The 19,903-nt window shown below is 39.3% G+C and overlaps 1 protein-coding gene and 1 non-coding gene across 3 annotated transcripts in view; one reads left to right on the top strand and one right to left on the bottom strand.

The window, feature by feature from the left end:
• NUP153 (nucleoporin 153) overlaps nt 1–17,958 on the top strand; it is a 92,646-nt gene extending 74,688 nt beyond the window's left edge. Inside the window, exons 16-21 of one of the 2 annotated variants that reach the window (XM_019028648.4) lie at nt 181–375; nt 3,472–4,356; nt 6,847–7,203; nt 8,183–8,455; nt 16,301–16,469; nt 16,815–17,958. In XM_019028648.4, coding sequence (XP_018884193.3) covers nt 181–375; nt 3,472–4,356; nt 6,847–7,203; nt 8,183–8,455; nt 16,301–16,469; nt 16,815–16,899 — 1,964 coding nt within the window. In that variant the 3' untranslated portion in view covers nt 16,900–17,958. 2 annotated transcript variants of the gene reach the window in all.
• LOC115935096 (U6 spliceosomal RNA) lies at nt 13,375–13,476 on the bottom strand. Its single transcript, XR_004070807.1, has one exon. It is a non-coding gene; the product is annotated as a U6 spliceosomal RNA (small nuclear RNA).
• Nucleotides 17,959–19,903: the final 1,945 nt, after the last annotated feature.

Here is a 19,903-nt window from a genome sequence, read left to right as displayed (position 1 = left end):
TTTTTTAAACAATGTAAATATGAACAATTGTCTGTATTTCTGGCACATTCTGTGTTTTAATAGGAAATATTATTAGAAATTGAACACTTAAACTTAGCAGTGCCATTAAGATACTGACATATTGTAAATTAAAATTTTCATGAAATCTCCCCCCACTCCCCGTTTTTTTTTTTTTTTTAGGAAATTCAGTACCTACTTCAAGTAGCAGCACTGTACCTGTCTCTCTGCCTTCTGGAGGCTCTCTAGGATTGGAAAAGTTCAAGAAACCCGAGGGAAGCTGGGACTGTGAATTGTGCCTAGTGCAGAATAAGGCAGACTCTACCAAATGTTTGGCATGTGAAAGTGCAAAGCCAGGCACAAAATCTGGGTTTAAAGGTAAGGCCAAAAAAATAAAAATAAAGGTGATGGTAAAGCGCCTTTTTGTAAGGCCATTTAAAAATGAAGTATTTGAGAACAGCTTCAGTGTTCACTCATTCTCTCTTGAAAATTAATATAAAATGAGATTATCCTGAGATGTTTTAGTTATATCTGTTTCTGAATATTGTAAGGTCATATTAGTTGCTTGTCAACAGTGAGGTATCTTTTCTCCAGGTGGGAAAAAAAATTTCTTGTGTCACTGAGCCTCAGAGAGTTTTTGTTTTTTGTTTTTAACTGCTAGCCCCCTAGGTGAACTGCTTTTTGTTTTTTTGTTTGTTTGTTTGTTTGTTTGTTTGTTTTTGAGACAGTTTTGTTCTTTTGCCCAGGCTGGAGTACGGGGGCGTGATCTCTGCTCACTGCAATCTCCGCCTCCCAGGTTCAAGCAATTCCCTGCCTCAGCCTCCCAAGTAGCTGGGATTACAGGTGTGAGCCACCGCGCCCAGATGAACTTACTGACTTTTATTTGACTGGGAATACACCTCTAAATTATAAGCGATACAGGCTGTGGCTTTGGTTTCCCAAAGTAGGTCCCAGAAAAAGAACTCTTAATATTTTACTATATAAGTACAAAGGAAGACTCCCTCAAAGTAATTAATCCTAAACTAACTGGAGGCCAGATTTTTTTTTTTTTTTTTTTGAGATGGTGTCTTGCTCTGTCGCCCAGGCCGGAGTGCAGTGGCCGATCTCTGCTCACTGCAAGCTCCGCCTCCTGGGTTCATGCCATTCTCCTGCTTCAGCCTCCCGAGTAGCTGGGACTACAGGAGCCTGCCACCACGCCTGGCTAATTTTTTGTGTTTTTAGTAGAGACGGGGGTTTCACCACGTTAGCCAGGATGGTCTCAATCTCCTGACTTCGTGATCCACCCGCCTCGGCCTCCCAAAGTACTGGGATTACAGGCGTGAGCCAACACGCCTGGTCTGGAGGCCAGATTTTTCAAGTCTTCTGTAAAAGAGTAAGCCTGCAAGGAGAAAATGTGTGAGGATTAATGTCTTGAAACAACTCAGACAGATATTTCATCTTCTCACTTATAAGTTGTAGCTAAATAAAGTGTACTCAGTGGACAGAGTGTAGACCCCTAGAATGGTGAGAGGATGGGATGGGGGGTAGATGATGAGAAATTAATTAATGGGCACAATGTACATTATTTGGGTGATGAATATACTAAAAGCCCAAACTTCACTGCCAGGCAACATATCCATGTAACAAAATTGCACTGGTAATCCTTAAATTTATACAAATTAAACAAAAATAATAGCAAGCTTTATCTACTTTGTAATTAGCTTTCAAACTCTTGATTGCAAAGCAAAAGTCAGGAATAAACCTTTTATATTGTGAGCCATCACCTGCACAGCATATATGTCTATATGATTGAAATCTGTTTTGCAAAATAATACTTGCCTCTGGTAGGTGTAAGGTTCCCTGGTATTTTCTGTTTTATTTTATTTTAAAAGAAGTGCTGGTTGCAGCCTGCTAAATTAATTGATGATTAATGGTATACAACTAGCAGTTTGAAAAACACTACATTTAAGTGTTTTAGAAGTTTGCGCTTTCTGGTTCATTTTATCTCTTTCTGTAGCTGTTAATTCATGCTCCCCTTTTTATACTGTTCTCTACCTGTAGTGTGGTAATCACCATACTTTTAAGTATCTTAGTACTTCTTAATGATCCTTGTTTTGAGCCAGTAGGTCAAGTACTTCATTTCTGATTTCCTCAGCTGCAGAAAAGCATTATGAAACCAAGACTTTGATCTTGTCAGTATAATGCTTGCTCTCTTCTCTTTTCTCTTCTCTCCTCTCTCTTCTCTCCTGTCTTCTCTCTTCTCTCCTCTCCCCTCCCTACTCCCCTCCCCTCTCCCCTCTTGTCTCCCCTCCCCTCTCCCCTCTCGTCTCCCTTCTCCTCTGCTCTCCTCTGTTTTCTTTTCTTTATTTATTTTGAAGTGGAGTCTCACTGTTGCCCAGGCTGGAGTGCTGTGGCGCAATCTTGGCTCACTGCAACTTCTGCCTCCCGGGCTCAAGCAATTCTCCTGCCTCAGCCTCTCAAGCAGCTGAGACTACAGGCACAGACCACCATGCCTGGCTGATTTTTTTTGTATTTTTAGTAGAGATGGGGTTTCGCCGTGTTGGCCAGGCTGGTCTTGAACTCCTGACCTCGGGTGATCTGCCCGCCTTGGCCTCCCAAAGTGCTGGGATTCCAAGCGTGAGCTACCACGCCCAGTCTGATGTTTAACTTTATAAACATTGCTTCAACTATGTAATTCTTCTGTTTTTCTGTTGCCTTCTTTTTTTAAATGCTTGAGTGAATAACACATTTATTCACAAGATTTAAAAATCAAGAAATTGTGACAAGGTTCAATCTCTTCTCTCCATTGTCTCATTTTCCACCCTCCCTCCCACTTCCAAATGTAACTGTGGTTAGTTTCTTGTAAATCTTTCAAAGTTTCTTTATGCCCATCCAAGGCAAACATACATACCCCTATATATTCTTACTTCCTTTTACCTTGTTAGAAAAGTCTGTATACCGCACTCCCTTTCTGCCCCTTTGATTTTATCAGGGATTATCTTGGACACATCTTTGTTCTTCCTTCTTCGTTTATAGCTGCCTGGATTGCATATGGCATTTTGCATGTCTATGAGTTTATCTTTAAAACAAACTCCAGCTATAGAATTGCAAGGTCAAAGGGTATATGCATTTGTAATTTTCGGTAACTATTGACAGATTGCTCTCTATGAGTTTTGTGTTCATTTATACACCCACCTGCAATGTGTAGCCTGTTACTTCCAGTCTCATCGCCAGTACAAACTTTATCAAACTTTATCGCAGCCAGTCTGATAAATGAAAAGTGGCTTGTCAGGATAGTTGTGAGGATTGAGATATAATTCTCATACCGACTAAATATTGGTCACCTTGGATTGTGTTTACAGCTGCTGGTAATACTCTTCAAAGTAGGCCCTTTCAAAGTTATTCCTGTGTTTCTTTGGCTTTCACGGTGTTTACATTTTGTTTGAGAGGATCAGTACATTGAGTGTCTATGTGGTGTCTTTTATATTTTTGTAGGCTTTGACACATCTTCCTCATCTTCGAACTCAGCAGCCTCCTCATCCTTCAAATTTGGTGTCTCATCCTCCTCTTCTGGGCCTTCTCAGACTTTAACAAGCACTGGAAATTTTAAATTTGGAGATCAGGGAGGATTCAAAATAGGTGTGTCATCTGATTCTGGGTCTATAAACCCCATGAGTGAAGGCTTTAAATTTTCTAAACCAATAGGAGATTTTAAATTTGGAGTTTCATCTGAATCTAAGCCCGAAGAAGTTAAAAAAGATAGTAAGAATGATAATTTTAAGTTTGGACTTTCTTCTGGTTTAAGCAACCCAGTTTCTTTAACTCCATTTCAATTTGGGGTATCTAATCTTGGACAGGAAGAAAAGAAAGAGGAACTGCCCAAATCTTCCTCTACAGGTTTTAGCTTTGGTACAGGTGTTATTAACTCCACCCCTGCTCCTGCTAACACCATAGCGACCTCTGAGAACAAGAGCAGCTTCAACTTTGGAACCATAGAAACCAAGAGTGCTTCAGTGGCTCCTTTCACATGTAAGACATCAGAAGCTAAAAAAGAAGAAATGCCTGCCACCAAAGGAGGATTCTCTTTTGGCAACGTGGAGCCTGCCTCTCTGCCATCTGCCTCAGTGTTTGTTTTGGGAAGGACAGAAGAGAAACAGCAAGAGCCTGTCACTTCTACTTCCCTAGTTTTTGGGAAGAAAGCTGACAATGAAGAGCCAAAGTGTCAACCAGTGTTTTCCTTTGGGAATTCAGAGCAAACCAAAGATGAGAATTCTTCAAAGTCCACATTTAGTTTTAGTATGACAAAACCATCTGAGAAGGAATCTGAACAGCCAGCAAAAGCCACTTTTGCCTTTGGAGCTCAAACTAGTACTACAGCTGGTAAGTATTAACTTTTTATTATTATTATTATTTTTTTTTTTTTAACAAGTTGTCGTTTTACAAGTTGTCTTGACAGATGCAGCAAGTCAAGTAATGGTTTACACTGAACATAGTTGAGAAATACAGAACTCTTTGGGAAGGAACCTAGGATTTTCAGTTTGAACTGCTCTTTAAAACCGTCATGATTCTGGTGAAGTCATCTGTGGATCTAATTTTGAGAAATACAGCAGTAATGCAAAGCTCAATATAGTGCATATTTATGTGTGTCTTTCTTTTCTGTTTGGGCTTTTATAATCAGAATTGGTATCTACTGCCTGGAAAATAAGGACTCTTAGCTTATTAAGTATTTTCTACCATAATCTATGGGAAGGCCTTTATTTACAAATAGTTACAGATAACCAGTCCTCATCAAACATTAAGAAACATAGACAACAAATATAATTAATCCTGAGAAAACAAGAGATTTTGAAAGCTTAAGTCCTGGGGTAAAAAATGGCATAGCACCTTAAAGGTTAAAAGCATGGTTGTTGGTGGATCCTATTAAAGTCATTCTGTGGGCTGAATAGCAGGAAGAACTTCATAGCTGATAATCAGATTAGTGAACTAGAATTTCCCCAAACTTAGTGCACAAGTACAAAGAGAGATCCAAGTTAGATCCACAAGTTCCTTTGGGATAGGAGTGGCCTAGAAGATAAGAAGTTTTGGGGAAATATCAAAGAAGTGACAGAAGAAAATTTTCTAGATCTAAAGAAAGGCATTGGTCTTAAAAATGGAAATTACCTATTGGCAAAGATCACTGAAGTTTAGGACACCAAAGCTAAAACCCCAAATGCTTTCAGAGAGAAAAGCTATTTGCCACAAATAGGCAGGTATCAGATTAGCATCATCTTCTAATTTGCAACATCACATGCTAAAAACAGAACAGTGCCCTTAAAGTGAAAATGTTCTTGAACCTAGAATTCTATTACTAGCCAAATGTGTTTAAATATAAAGACAATCCGGGTGCCGTAGCTCACACCTATAATCCCAACTAGTCGGGAGGCTGAAGCACAAGAATCTCTTGAACCTGGGAGGCGGAGGTGGCAGTGAGCAGAGATTGGCCAGTGCACTCCAGCTTGGGCAACAGAACAAGGCTCTGTCTCAAGAAAACCCAACAACAACAAAAAAACACAAACACAAAGGCAAAATACAGATGTTTTTAGATGTGCAAAAATGCAAAAGTTGAATATCCATGAATACTTTTGAATAATAAATTGGAAACACTCAAAATTAACCTTTAAAAAGTATGCAATTCAACAAATAGCTATGAGCAGTTTTTCGTCTGTTATATATTTACTTAGAAATATAAAGACAAAATCAAAACTAAAATTACATATTATTTGGAAAGCAACAAAAACATGATAGGGTCTAATCAGATTTGATGATGAAAACACCAGGCTATGGCAGACACTCTTAACCATTCTTCCATTAGCCAGGTTGAAAGTAAGCCAACATGTTCCATTTTCTGTAAGTCATACTAATGCCCATAGCATACTGTGACCAGCCCTGGATAGTGTGCGGTATTGGAACTGAGAGATTATTGGAATAGTTTAGAAAAAAATCTTCAATAAGGTGGCTGGATTCAGAATCACCATATAAAAATCAAAAGTTTTTCTTCAAATCAGCGTGTCTCATTTGTTTTTCCTAACATTTCTAACTTGTATTTTATAAAAGCAGCAGAACTTGTAACATGCCAAATAACTAAAAGAACACAAAAGGCATACTTGTTGCTGGGTGAAGGTATTCCCTTCCTCCTCCCATAATTTTAGTTCTTAGGGGAATTTTTGTAGAGCTTGACAAGCTAAACTTATTCTAAAATTCACATGGAAAGGAAACCACACAAGAAATTTTGGGAAGAAGGGCAGGCACACAGGCAGCTTTGTCCTACTAATATCAGTCCATGGTATAAAGTTATAATAATTAAAACAGTCTAGTGATAACAGTAGAGGAAACAAGTATATGCATTTTAGGAAATGTAGTGTGTCATAAAGACAGCATTGCAAATTAGTGCACAAAGGCTGTGCTAGTTGATGCTGTGGAGAAACTTGGCTATCCATTTAGATAAATTGAAGTTATGATTTTGCCACATACTGTAATATAAATTGCAAAATAAAACATATAAAAGTACAGCTGTCTTCCACTATCTAAGCTTGCTATTCAACTACAGTATCCAGTTAGATTTGGATTCGAGGTGTATTTTTATTAACCTGAATGCCAAAGGCCTTCCTACGAAAGGCATAAAATCCATAAGCTATAAAAGAAGACGAATGTATTTGACTTTGTCAAAATCTAATATAAACAGATGTTCATTTGATGAAGTAATCTATATAAAAAATCTGTTTTCTAGCGAATTCTAGGGTAGGAAAATTCTAGCAATTGTAGGGTAGGAAAAAGTACTTTCTGAGACTATTCTTAAGGATTTATGTTTGTTTCTTAATTTCTGTCTTACAGATCAAGGTGCAGCAAAGCCAGCTTTTAGTTTCTTGAACAACAGTTCCTCTAGTTCAAGTACACCAGCCACTTCTGCTGGTGGTGGCATATTTGGTAGTTCCACCTCTTCCTCCAATCCACCTGTGGCTACCTTTGTGTTTGGACAGTCCAGCAATCCTGTGAACAGCTCTGCCTTTGGTAACGCTGCTGAATCCAGCACCTGTCAGTCTTTGCTATTTTCTCAAGATAGCAAACTAGCAACCACATCCAGCACAGGTACAGCTGTCACCCCATTTGTCTTTGGTCCAGGAGCCAGCAGTAATAATACTACCACCTCTGGTTTCGGCTTTGGAGCCACAACCACATCTAGCTCTGCAGGTACATTTACAAAAGAAAAAAATGCATTGTAATTGGATGGACTTTACTTATTAGTGTGTCAATTCGTAGCGAATATCATATAGCAGGTTATCACAAAATGGTGGGAATGCCTTTTGGTCATCTATACCAGGGTTGTTTTAATTATTCACTGTATGGAATAATGTACACTCTGTGTTCAACTTTAACATATTTACCTCTTGGGAGCAATTTTTCTAATTGTGGTAAGAGTGTAATACTTAATTTTTCCAAGCTTTGTTTTTTGTTTTTGTTTTTGTTTTCTTTCGAGACGGAGTCTTGCTCTGTCACCCAGGCTGGAGTGCAGTGGTGCAATCTCAGCTCACTGCAACCTCCCTCTCCCGAGTTCAAGCATTTCTCCTGCCTCAGCCTCCTGAGTAGCTGGGATTACAGGTGCCCGCCACCACACCCACCTAATTTTTGTATTGTTAGTAGAGGTGGGGTTTTACCATGTTGGCCAGGCTCGAACTCCTGACCTCATGATCTGCCCGCCTCGGCCTTTCAAAGTGCTGAGATTACAGGTGTGAGCCACTGTGCCTGGCCCCAAGCTTTGTTTTTAAAATGTTAGGTTGTCAGTAACCAGACACTGGAAGTTGTTTTATTAAACATCAGTCTTTATTATGCAGTGTATATATGCACATCATGAGGCAATTTCTGCACACATTAAATTTCTGGTGGGAGATTATTCTGAGATATGTTCCTTTACCAGAAATTGTCGGCTGCAAAGGTGTGGAGTAGTTGTTAATTGCAGTTTTTGTTTATATGAATTTAGTATGTTTCACTAAATAATGGTAGAGAGAGTTGTATTCTCAATCATTATTTAAAACTTGTCTTGATGGAATTTGGTTAGCAAGGTAAGAGTCTGAAACGAAGCTTGACATTTGCTTGTGGGTTTACAGAAATTTCTTGAGGATAATCTGACATTAGCCACCATGGTGACTTAAGTGTTTCTTTGGGCCTCCAGGATCCTCCTTTGTATTTGGAACTGGACCCTCAGCACCATCTGCCAGTCCAGCATTTGGTGCTAACCAGACCCCAACATTTGGACAAAGTCAAGGTGCCAGCCAGCCCAATCCCCCAGGCTTTGGATCTATATCATCTTCCACAGCATTATTTCCCACTGGTTCTCAGCCTGCACCACCTACTTTTGGGACAGTGTCAAGCAGTAGCCAGCCCCCTGTGTTTGGACAGCAACCTAGTCAGTCTGCATTTGGCTCTGGAACAACTCCTAATTCTAGTAAGTGTGCCGTGATGCTGTTAGTATCTGTATGGGTTTTGTGTGTCTTAAAATATTTTCCTTTGAGCTTGGAAACCATTCATATGTCTAATTTTAAAATTATCTCTTGTACTTGGCAGAATAGAGAGGTAATATGGTTGGATTTATATATAAACAACATTCCCAGGTTTCACAGACTTACAACTTTTTTAAGGTAGTAATGTATTTTAAAGTGTTAATTTTTACTCTGACTTAAGTATGGGATTCATTCAGTCTCATTTCTTCTCAACTTTGAATTTTTGGGCTCGCAAGGCTAGCTTTGAAGTGCATTTTCTGATCCTATTTATGATTGGATTTGCGTCAGGAAGTTACCCCCAGGTCCAGTGCTCTCTCCTGGGGCAGTCCCGCTGAGTTGTCTCATGACACTTTCTATTTACTGATGATACCAGCCTTTCCATTTGACCTGCATATTTAAATATGACTAATCAAATTGTATTATAATCCTATATTTTCTTAAAATTGTTGTTGATTTTTTTCTAATTGTGAAATATAATGTTATGTAGAAAAGGGTGTAAAATATAAGTGAACAGTGTAATATTGAAGCAAATGCTGTATAACAACCACCTGGAAGCCCCTCATGTATCTCTTTTTGAAAACACTCCTCTCTTTCTCCACTCTAATGATGACCACTGCCTTGTCTTTTATGGTAATCACTGTTCTTTGGGTTTTATTACTGCATTTATTGGCTAATATATGCATCCCTAGAAAATGTAGTTTTGCCTGCTTTTATATAAATGGAATATTACTGTATGCAATCTTTTGATTTGTGATTCTTTTGCTCTAAGGCTTGTAAGGGTCATCCATGTTTTGCATATAGTTTGTTTATTGTCATTGCCATAGAGTAAATCATTGTATGAATATACTGCAGTTTATTTACTGTTGTCATATGTTTCAGTTGTTTTTAACTACTAGGAAATGCTACTCTGTACATTCTTATATATGTACCTTGGTGCACATATGTATGTTTTTCTAGAGTATATACAGTGGCATGGGATTGCTGAATTAAAAGGTTTGTATATCTTATACTAGAAGATAATAAACACTTTTCCTGATGGATTCTGCCAATTCATATCCTACCACCATTGTATGAGTTCTTATATGTGGGTTCTATTTGATTTCTCATGTGTGTAAATTGTTTTAAAAGGTTTTTTTTTTGGCCACTTTTCAGTTTGGCTTTTGCGTGTAAGTTTGTAGAGGTTCTTTATGTATTCTGGATATTGGTACTTTGTCAGCTAATGTACATACCAAAATTTCTCCTGTTTTCTGATATACATTAACCATTTTGATCAGGATTTTTTCCTCTAATATGAAATTGGAAAGTTTCGATTTCTTTCACACAGGTAACATTTTCCTCTGTCGTCGTCTTTTTTTTTTTTTTTGAGACGGAATCTCACTGTGTTGCCCATGCTGGAGTGCAGTGGCTTGATCTCGGCTCACTGCAACCTCCGCTTCCCGGGTTCAAGTGATTCTTCTGCCTCAGCCTCCCAAGTAGCTGGGACTACAGGCACGTGCCACCACACCTGGCTGATTTTTTGTATTTTTAGTAGAGATGGGGTTTCACCGTGTTAGCCAGGGTGGTCTTGATCTCCTGACCTCATGATCCACCCACCTCGGCCTCCCACAGTGCTGGGATTACAGGTGTGAGCTGCCGCGCCCAGCCTTTATCTGTTTAATATAGAGACACTGTAAGGTTAGATCAGGATTCTGATTATGGAAATGCTGATTATTGCTGAGCCATACGGTATACTATAACTTTGTATCCTATACAAAATTTTGTTTCTCTGACATTATTGACTTCCTCTCTTTATTTTTTTTTTTTATGTAAAGAGCAATCAATTTTATAAACTAAATACAAAGAAAAAGTCAATTTTAGGAGATCTTTCTTCCAGTTAAAGAATTGAGAAAAGGCTACAGAGACCCTAAAAATTAGAGTCACACTGTTGTTGAAACTTGGGGAAAGACAGCATTTTAGGGTTGAGGTTCTCAGTTCTATAACAAGGTAGACCTGGATAGTAAAGATGTTAGAAAATCCTTTTTTAAATTTTTTGAGACAGGGTCTCACCTTGCCGCACAAACTGGAGTACAGTGGTGGAATCTCGGCTCACTACTGCCTCAACCTGCTGGGCTCAAGCCATCCTCCTGCCTGAGCCTTCCAAGAAGCTGGGACTACAGGCAGACACCACCACTACCCCATCTCTTTTATTTTTGGAGGGGGGCGTGGTTTGTAGAGACAGGGTTTTGCCATGTTATCCAGGCTGGTCTCTAACTCCCGAGCTCAAGCAGTCCACCCACCTCAGCCTCCTAAAGTGCTAGGATTACAGGTATGAGCTACTGTGCCCAGCCAAGATGTTAGAAAACTCTTGACTCTGGGTAGCAGCATAACTATCCAAAAAAACACAAAACAAAACAGAAGAAAAGCCATGCTACAAAGTCTAGTGAAGGTCATTCCCACAGAAAACACAAAGCATTAATTTTTGTCTTACATAGAAATATAGTTTTAGTAATAATCCAAAAGCATTTTTGATAAAAATATTAAAAAAAATATTTTAAAGTTTTTCATTTTAAAAAACTGATATGTTATTTTGTTACATACATACAATGTGTAATAATCAAATTAGGGCATTTAGGGTATCCATCACCTTGAACATTCATCATTTCTTTGTGTTGGGAACATTTCAGAACCTCTAGCTATTTTGAAATGTACAATAAATTATTGTTTACTGTGCTCTCAAATACTAGAATTTATTCCTTCTATCTAGCTATATGTTTGTATTCGTTAACCACCTTCCCTTCCTACCACCACCCCAACGAAGCCTCTGAACCATCATTTGTTCTCTACCTTTATGAGATCAACTTGTTTTTTTAGCTCCTACACATGAGTGAGAACATTGAATATGTGTCTTTGTGCCTGGCTTATTTCACCTAACATAATGTCCTTCAGTGCCATAGATGTTGTAGTAAATGACAAGATGTTATTTTCTTTTAATGACCAAATAGTATTTTATTGTATATTAAACCACATTTTCTGTATCCATTCATCTGTTGATGGACACTTAGATTGATTCCGTATCTTGGCTGTTGTGAATAGTGCTGCACTAAACATCAGGTACAGGTATCTCTTTGATATACTGATTTCCTCTCCTTTGGATAAGTAGCCAGTAGTGGGATTGCTGGATCATAAGGTGATTCTATTTTAAGATTTTTTGAGAAACTTCCTTACTGTTTTCCATAATGGTTATACTAATTTACATTCACTCCAACAGTGTGTAAGTTTCCATTTCCTTGCCAGCAGTTGTTAATTTTTGTCGTTTTGCTAATAGCCATTCTAAGAGGTGAAATGCTACCTCATTGTGGGTTTGATTTGCATTTCCCTTATGATAGTGATGTTGAGCATTTTTTCAGGTCTATTGGCCATTTGTGTGTTGTGTTTTAAGAAATGTCTATTTAGATCCTTTGCCCGCTTTTCAGTGGGATTATTTGGTTGTTTTTGTTTTGCTGTTGAGTTCTTTGAGCTCATTGTGTATTCTGGATATTAGTCCCCTGTTGGATGAATGAATAGTTAGCAAACTTTTTTTCCCTTTCAACAAATTTTTCACTCTTGATTGCTTCTTTTGCTGTGCAGAAGCTTTTCAGTTTAATATAGTCCCTCTTGTCTATTTTTGTTTTTGTTGCCTGCGCTTTTGATGTCTTAGCCATAAAATCTTTGCCTAGGCCAGGGGGGTCCTATCTTTTGGCTTCCAGGGGCCACTTTGGAAGAATTATTGTCTTTGGCCAAACACAAGATACATTAACACTAACAATAGCTGATGAACTGAAAAAGAAAATTGCCAAGAAAAAAAATCTCCACGTTTTAAGAAAGTTAATGAATTTGTGTTGGACGGCATTCAGAGCCATCCTGGGCTACATGTGGCCTCTCGGTTGGACAAGCTTGGCTTAGACCAATGTCCTGGAGCATTTCTCCCTATGTTTTCTTCTAGGGGTTTTGTAGTCTCATGTCTTACACGTAAGTCTAATCCATTTTGAGTTGATTTTTGTATAGGGTGAGAAGTAGGGGTCTAGTTTCATACTGCATATGGATCTCCAGTTTTCCAAGCACCATTTACTGAAGAGAGTATCCTTTTCCCAATGCGTGTTCTTGTCATCATTGTCGAAAATCAATTGGCTGTAAATACGTGGATTTGTTTCTGAATTCTCTATTCTATTCCATTGGTCTATGTGTCTTTTTATACCAGTCTCATATAGCTATATATGGTAAGTATAGCTTTGTGTAGTATATTTTGAAGTTAGATAGTATGATACTTTAGCTTTTTTCTTTTTGCTCAGGATTGCTTTAGCTATTTGGACTCTTGTGGTTCCATATGAATTTTAGGATTTGTTCCTCCCTCCCTCCCTCCCTTTTTTTTTTTTTTTTTTCTTTTTTAATGGTGTCTTGCTCTGTTGCCCAGGCTGGAGTATAATGGTGCAATCTTGGCTCACTGCAGCCTCTGCCTCCCAGGTTCCAGCGATTCTCCTGCCTCAGCTTCCTGGGTAGCTGGGATTACAGGCACGTGCCACCACACTTGGCTAATTTTTGTATTTTTAGTAGAGACGGGGTTTTGCCATGTTGGCCAGGCTGATCTTGAACTCCTGACCTCAGGTGATCTGCCCGCCTCGGCCTCCCAAACTGTTAGGATTATAGGTGTGAGCCACAGCGCCTGGCCGGATATGTTTCTATTTCTAGGAGAATGTCATTGGTATTTTTGGTAGGGATTGCATTGAATCCATAGATTGCTTTGAGTAGTATGGCCATTTTAACAATAATAGTTCTTCTGATCCATGAATATAGGATGTCTTTACATTTGTTTGTGTTCTCTTTAATTTCTTTCATCAGTTTTTAGTTTAAAAATATGGAACACTTCACAAATTTGGGTGTCATCCTTATGCAGGGGGCCGTGCTAATCTTCTTTGTTCCAGTTTTGGGTATGTGCTGCTGAAGTAAGCACTGAAAGAACTTTTCTCACAGGGTCTTTTAACCTGTTCCTCCTACCAGGCTTTCTTGGCTTGCTGTTTAACTGTGCTCTTGGGAAACCTCTTTTTACCATTCTTTGGGAGATTCCTTTTAGCTTCGTAGAGGAACCCGTTTCCTGGGTGTCATGTCTTTCCTGTTACTCCCCTATTTTCTGATACAGCACATCTTCCAGTGATTCTTGAGGGTTCAGGGATGGAAAATGTTGAGGCCATACATCTCTGCAGGGATCTTTATTCTCTCCCCATGTTTGGTAAGATTTTGATTGAATATAGATTTAGATTGGAAATCATTTTTATAATTTTGAAAGCATTTCTCCATTGTAGACTTTTCTGGCTTCCAGAGTTGCCTGAAGTCTTGATCTTTGCTCTTTGGCCTGTTTCTTCTTTCTGGAATTGTTAGACTCTCCTCTTTTGCCTCCATTGTTCTGATACATCAGGATGTGTCTTGATGTGGGTTTGTTTTTATTGTTTGTGTAGGGAGTGCAGCATGCTCTTTTGTGAACTTCCATTTTGGGGGATTTTCCTGAATTATTTATTTGAAGATTTTGTCCCCTAATCCTTCCTTTCCTTCTTACCTTTTGTCTTCGTGTCATACTTTCTCAGATTTATCTTTCATTACCATTCTGTTGAGATTTTAACTTCTGCTGGGCGCAGTGGCTCACGCCTGTAATCCCAGCACTTTGGGAGGCCAAGGCGGGCGGATCACGAGGTCAGGAGATCGAGAGCATCCTGGCTAACACGGTGAAACCCCATCTCTACTAAAAAATAGAAAAAATTAGCCAGGCGTGGTGGCGGGCGCCTGTAGTCCCAGCTACTCGGGAGACTGAGGCAGGAGAATGGCATGAACTTGGGAGGTGGAGCTTGCAGTGAGCTGAGACCGTGCCACTGCACTCCAGCCTGGGCAACAGAGCCAGACTCCATCTTTAAAAAAAAAGAGATTTTAACTTCTACTATTTCTTTAATTTCTAAGTATTCTTTTTTATTTTCTGGATGTTTCCTTTTTATGCCCCTCTGGGTTCCCCCCCACCCAACCCCCCAGTGGATGAAGTATTCATTAAAGATATGGAGTTCAGATTTTTCTCCTTAAAATTTTGTTTCTTTGCTGAGTCAGTTTTCCCAAAATTGCTTTTATTATTTTTGTCTCAGTGTTTCTTATTAAATACTGTCCTCAAATGCCTGGTACTCCTTGGCTACCTGTAGTTTTTATGAGTGTAGGACACATAAATACCACTTAAATCCTTTCTACATTGATAGGGCTTACAGATCTCGAATTTCATTGTAGATTTATCTGGTTTATCTAGCATTATTTTACTTGGGAAAGTTTGGATGTTAGTATCCTTCATTCTTTCCACTTAGTCTGTCAGATACCCCAGAGAAGATGCATCCAGTCTCCTGCTTGGAGGGTATCAGAGAACTTCATTTGCCAGTGTTCTGGGAGCTAAGATTGGGAAGATGGCTGGAGCGCTCGGTATTTAGTGAATATTGAGCTACACTTAATTCCTGTTTTCAAAATGATATTCTTGCCCTTAACTGTATGTGGTGTCTCCCAGTCCAGACACTTCTACAAAGACTAAAAGACTAAACTTCTGTTCTGGTGCGGTGGAAGAAGAGAATTACCATCTTTTTTTTTTTTTTTCTTTTCCTTCTGAGATAGGGTCTCACTCTGTTTCCCAGGCTGGAAGGCAGTGGCAGAGTCAGGGCACACTGCGTCCTCGACCTCCTAGGCTCAGAAGATCTTCCCACCTCAGCCTCCTGAGTAGCTGGGATTACAGGTGCACGCCACTACGCCTGGCTAATTTTGAAAAATTTTTTATAGAGATAGGATCTCGCCATGTTGCCTAGGTTGTTCTCAAACTCATGGGCTCAAGCAGTCCACCTGCCTTGGCCTCCCAAAGTGCTAGGATTACAGGCATGAGTCACTGCACCCACTGATAATTACCATCTTGGTGTTGGGAGGGGTTGATTCTGGGTATCTGCTTCTAAACATACTCTGCCACTCTGCCATCCTTTTTTTTTTTTTTTTTTTTTTTTTAAATTCCCACTACATCCTCACTTCCGTAGGTATCTGGAACCTAAACATTTTGGGTATGTTTGGTGTAAATGTAATTGCTTCTGTTCTTTCCCTGCTGCTGGTTCAGTATCAACTCCAGTCAGCCTTCCAGCTTCTAAACCTGTATCTTTGTAAAAATCCCTTGTTGTTTTAATGCACTTTTCAAAGAAGATAGAGCTAAATGTATTTGTTGATTTCACTGTCTTTAACCATAAGTCCAGGCTGCCCTTTTCCCCTTGGTCATAGGTAAGTTGTGTGATTTGTTGGAGGTGTCAAGTATGTACTGTGTGTCAGTGGAGAAAATAGTTTTCTTTAGATTAAAAGACCAGAATATTTTAATTATTTGCATGTTTTTATATGTAAAGGTCAGAGTCTTTAATTTAAAAACCTATCATGTTGCAGCCGGGTGCAGTGGCTTACGCCTGTAATCCCAGTACTTTGGGAGGCCGAGGTGGGCAGATCACGAGGTCAGGAGATCGAGACCATCCTGGCCAACATGGTGAAACCACGTCTCTACTAAAACACAAAAAATTAGCCAGGCATGGTGGCACGCACCTATATAGTCCCAGCTACTGGGGAGGCTGAGGCAGGGGAATCACTTGAACCCAGGAGGCAAGGGTTGCAGTGAGCCAAGATTGTGCCACTGTACTCCAGCCTGGGCAACAGAGCGAGACTCCGTCTCAAAAAACAAACGAAAAAAAAACCTATCATTTTGCCCTAATGAAGTATTTCTGCTTCAACTATTGCAGGTTCGGTTTTCCAGTTTGGCAGCAGCACTACAAATTTCAACTTCACAAACAATAATCCACCAGGAGTGTTCACATTTGGTGCAAATTCTAGCACACCTGCAGCCTCAGCCCAGCCTTCAGGCTCGGGGGGCTTTTCATTTAACCAGTCTCCAGCAGCATTTACAGTGGGGTAAGAGAATTTTTTATTGAAATGGAGAATTTACATTGGTGAGGGTATGTGCATGTATATGTTTTGTTTTTAAAAGTCATCAAGATTCTGTATGGTTTGGGTAAAATTAAATATGTTCTCCAACATAAATTTACCATACTATAATTCTGGAGGATTATATTACAGTTTGAGAAAAAAATAACAGTAGCGTGTGTGTTAGGTATAGCGGAAAATGTATATACCAATGTGAGTCTACTCCCCACCCACCCGCCCCCCCTTACCCTTCTGCTGCTCATGGTAAATGTTAGCATTTGGAAATTTTGCTCAGAGCATCATGTCACATTATGAAGTTTTTATTTTTCACAGGTCAAATGGGAAAAATGTGTTCTCTTCTTCTGGAACTTCATTCTCTGGTCGCAAGATAAAGACTGCTGTTAGACGCAGGAAATAAAGGTCACATTGGTGTTGTACTCAATTTTAACAACAGCTGGTGCCCTGCTTTCAGATACTGGATTGTACTTTGTGCTGGGGTTATCTGAAGTCAGATCTGCCTAAGGACTTCTTTAATTTTGGAATTTTCCTCCTTTCTCTTTCGTTACAGAAGCCCCACCCTGCCTCACCCACCCTTTTTTAAATAAATAAATAGCTAGACTGGTGACTGATTCTTCAGCAAAAATATTTTATGATCCAGCAGATTATTCACTGATTTGACATAGTCTGGCTGTACCCAGGAATGGAGCCTGCACGGTGAATGGCTTTGTATAGAACCTCTTTGTCTACACCATTATGTGCGCTGATAAGCGTTTATGGAACGCGTTGAAATTGTAATTATATCTGAGGAATTCTGTATAGATTAGAATTCTGTATAGATTAGAGAGTGTTGAAACGGATGATTTCTATGCTGAGTTTGTGCTGGTGTATGTGTGAAGTGAGTGCGTTGGGTGTATTGTGCACTAAACTTTTCTGATAGAGGAAGCCTGATTAAAGAATGGTCCGTGCTAAGGACTTGTTAGATCTAGTTCACTCTCCATTTAATAATAATATGCTATTTCTATATTTTCATTCTCCTATCACCTGTCTTGCCTTTTTCATTATTTTATTATGAAACTTGTGTAAATACAATTTTGTTTCTGTACTTTTTGGCATAACATAAATCTGTGAACTTGAAATTTGAATTTTGTGTTAGAGATTTTTTTGTTGTTTGTTTAGTCTTGTCTCAGATTTTATTATGTAAATCCCATTATTCAAAGTTGCCTAAATCCATTTGGAAATCTTTAAAAAAAAATTGGGGATTCTTAAAGTTGAATTTATTGGCTTTTCTGATCCAGTTTTGTTTGGACCAAAAACCAGTATTGTACAAAGTATTAAGCATATATTTTTATATTTACTAAAATGGACTGTGGTGACTTTGGATAATAAGGAAAAGTTTAATATTAAAGCCATGTTTATTACAGTATAATTAACATGTTAAACCATGGGATAAATGCCATCAATAAAAAATTATGACATACTTTTTGTTCTAGTTTTACCTCATAATGAAGGCACACAGTATTATTGGGGGGCTTTGTAAAATAAAGATTAACAGTGTCTCATTAGAAGAATACATTGACATGATTTAGACAACTCCTAAGAGAAAGGGAAAGTATCTGAAAGTATCTGAATGCACAACATATAGAAGGTACCCTACTTCTTGCCTGGTGCTAGGAATCATGCCTAATTTGCATATCGACTTAGGTACCTTTTTTAAAAGTTGAAAATAAACACACACATTCATTTCTCTTTGTGCTTCTATCTTCCTTGGTAAGTTACTGGACAGTGTTTATTAAAGTTCTTGGAGATACATACACAAAAACTACAGTTGTCTCTTGGTGTGTGCAGGAGATTGTTCCCAGAACCTCACTCCCCCCCAATTCTCCTGCCCCCAAACCACAATCCACAAATTTCAGCAGTGGACCCTGCAGAATCTGAGTATACAAAAGCCAGCCCTCCGAATGTGCAGGTTTTATATCCCACGAATACTGTGTTTTTGATCTGTTTTTGGTTGAGTTAAAAAAAAAAAACCCCGTGATAAGTGGGCCCACGGTTCAAACCCGGGTTGTTCAAGGGTCAGCTGCACTTTCTTTTGTATTATTTTACTGCATTCTTTTTTTTTTTTTTTAACTGGATTCCCATGGTCCATAAAAGAGCTCTTGGAACAATATTTGGTAATTTTATTTTTCAGTTGGAAATGTACAGTTATTTAAATTGTGCTCAGTTTTAATTTACTGAACTTCTGGTTGGTTGGAGTTTATTTTTTTCCAAGACGGAGTCTTGCTCTGTTGCCCAGGCTGGAGTGCAGTGGTGCTGTCTCAGCTCACTGCAACCTCTGCCTCCTGGGTTCAAGCAGTTCTCCTGCCTCTGCCTCCTAAGTAGCTGCGATTACAGGCGCCCGCCACCATGCCCGGCTAATTTTTTGTGTGTATTTTTAGTAGAGACAGGGTTTCACCATGTTGGCCAGGCTGGTCTGGAACTCTTGACTTTGTGATCCACCCGCCTCAGCCTCCCAAAGTGCTGGGATTACAGGCGTGAGCCACCGCACCTGGCCTGGTTGCAGTTTAAATTTAGAACTCAAGGTATTTTTCTTACTTGAGATATTTTAGTCCATCATCAAATGCTGGTTGGGGGTAGAAATGTCGCTTTATTAGCAGTATACATTTGACATCTGTTGAGGGGGCAAAATGTGATGAATACTGGAAGAGGTAACTGGGAATTTGTCTTACTGCTGAGAAGTTAATTCTTACTTTGTAGGTTCTTAGCCATTCTCTAGGCCCCTATTGCTGAAGTGTTCTGCTTCTCTAAAAATTGCTAGAAATGTTTACTTTTATTTAGTACTGTTTAAAAGTCACTAAAACCGTACTTAATCTGTTTGTTAAAAATGGAATCTTTAGCCCCCAACCTGATTAGTCTGTAGAACTGCACTCAGAACTTGGGGCTTTTTTCAGTCTGACTACTTTATTTCTTGGGAACCTCTGCCTTTTGGGTTCAAGAGATTCTCCTGCCTCAGCCTCCTGAGTAGCTGGGACTAAGGTATGCTCCACCACACCTGGCTAATTTTTGTATTTTTAGTAGACAGAGGGTTTAGCCATGTTGGCCAGGCTGGTCTTGACCTCCTGACCTTGTGATCCGCCTGCCTTGGCCTCCCAAAATGCTGGGATTACAGGCGCGAGCCACATGCCCAACCTTGCTTTGGGTTCTATACTGCATACACAAGTGAAAATTGAGGATATTTGTGGATGGCAGGGAAACAAATTTGGAAAGAAAGTAATAAAAGGTCATACTTCTCATGCTGGGCCAATGAGTAATGAAGATAGATTGCCAGGGTCTCCCTCTGTCACCCAGGCTGGAATGCAGTGGTGCTGTCATAGCTCACTGCAGCCTTCAACTCCTAAGCTCAAGCCATCTTCCTGCCTCAGCCT

Source organism: Gorilla gorilla, chromosome 5, assembly GCF_029281585.2.
Source record: "Gorilla gorilla gorilla isolate KB3781 chromosome 5, NHGRI_mGorGor1-v2.1_pri, whole genome shotgun sequence".
Classification (NCBI taxonomy): domain Eukaryota; kingdom Metazoa; phylum Chordata; class Mammalia; order Primates; family Hominidae; genus Gorilla; species Gorilla gorilla.
This window is presented reverse-complemented; position numbering and strand designations above follow the sequence as displayed.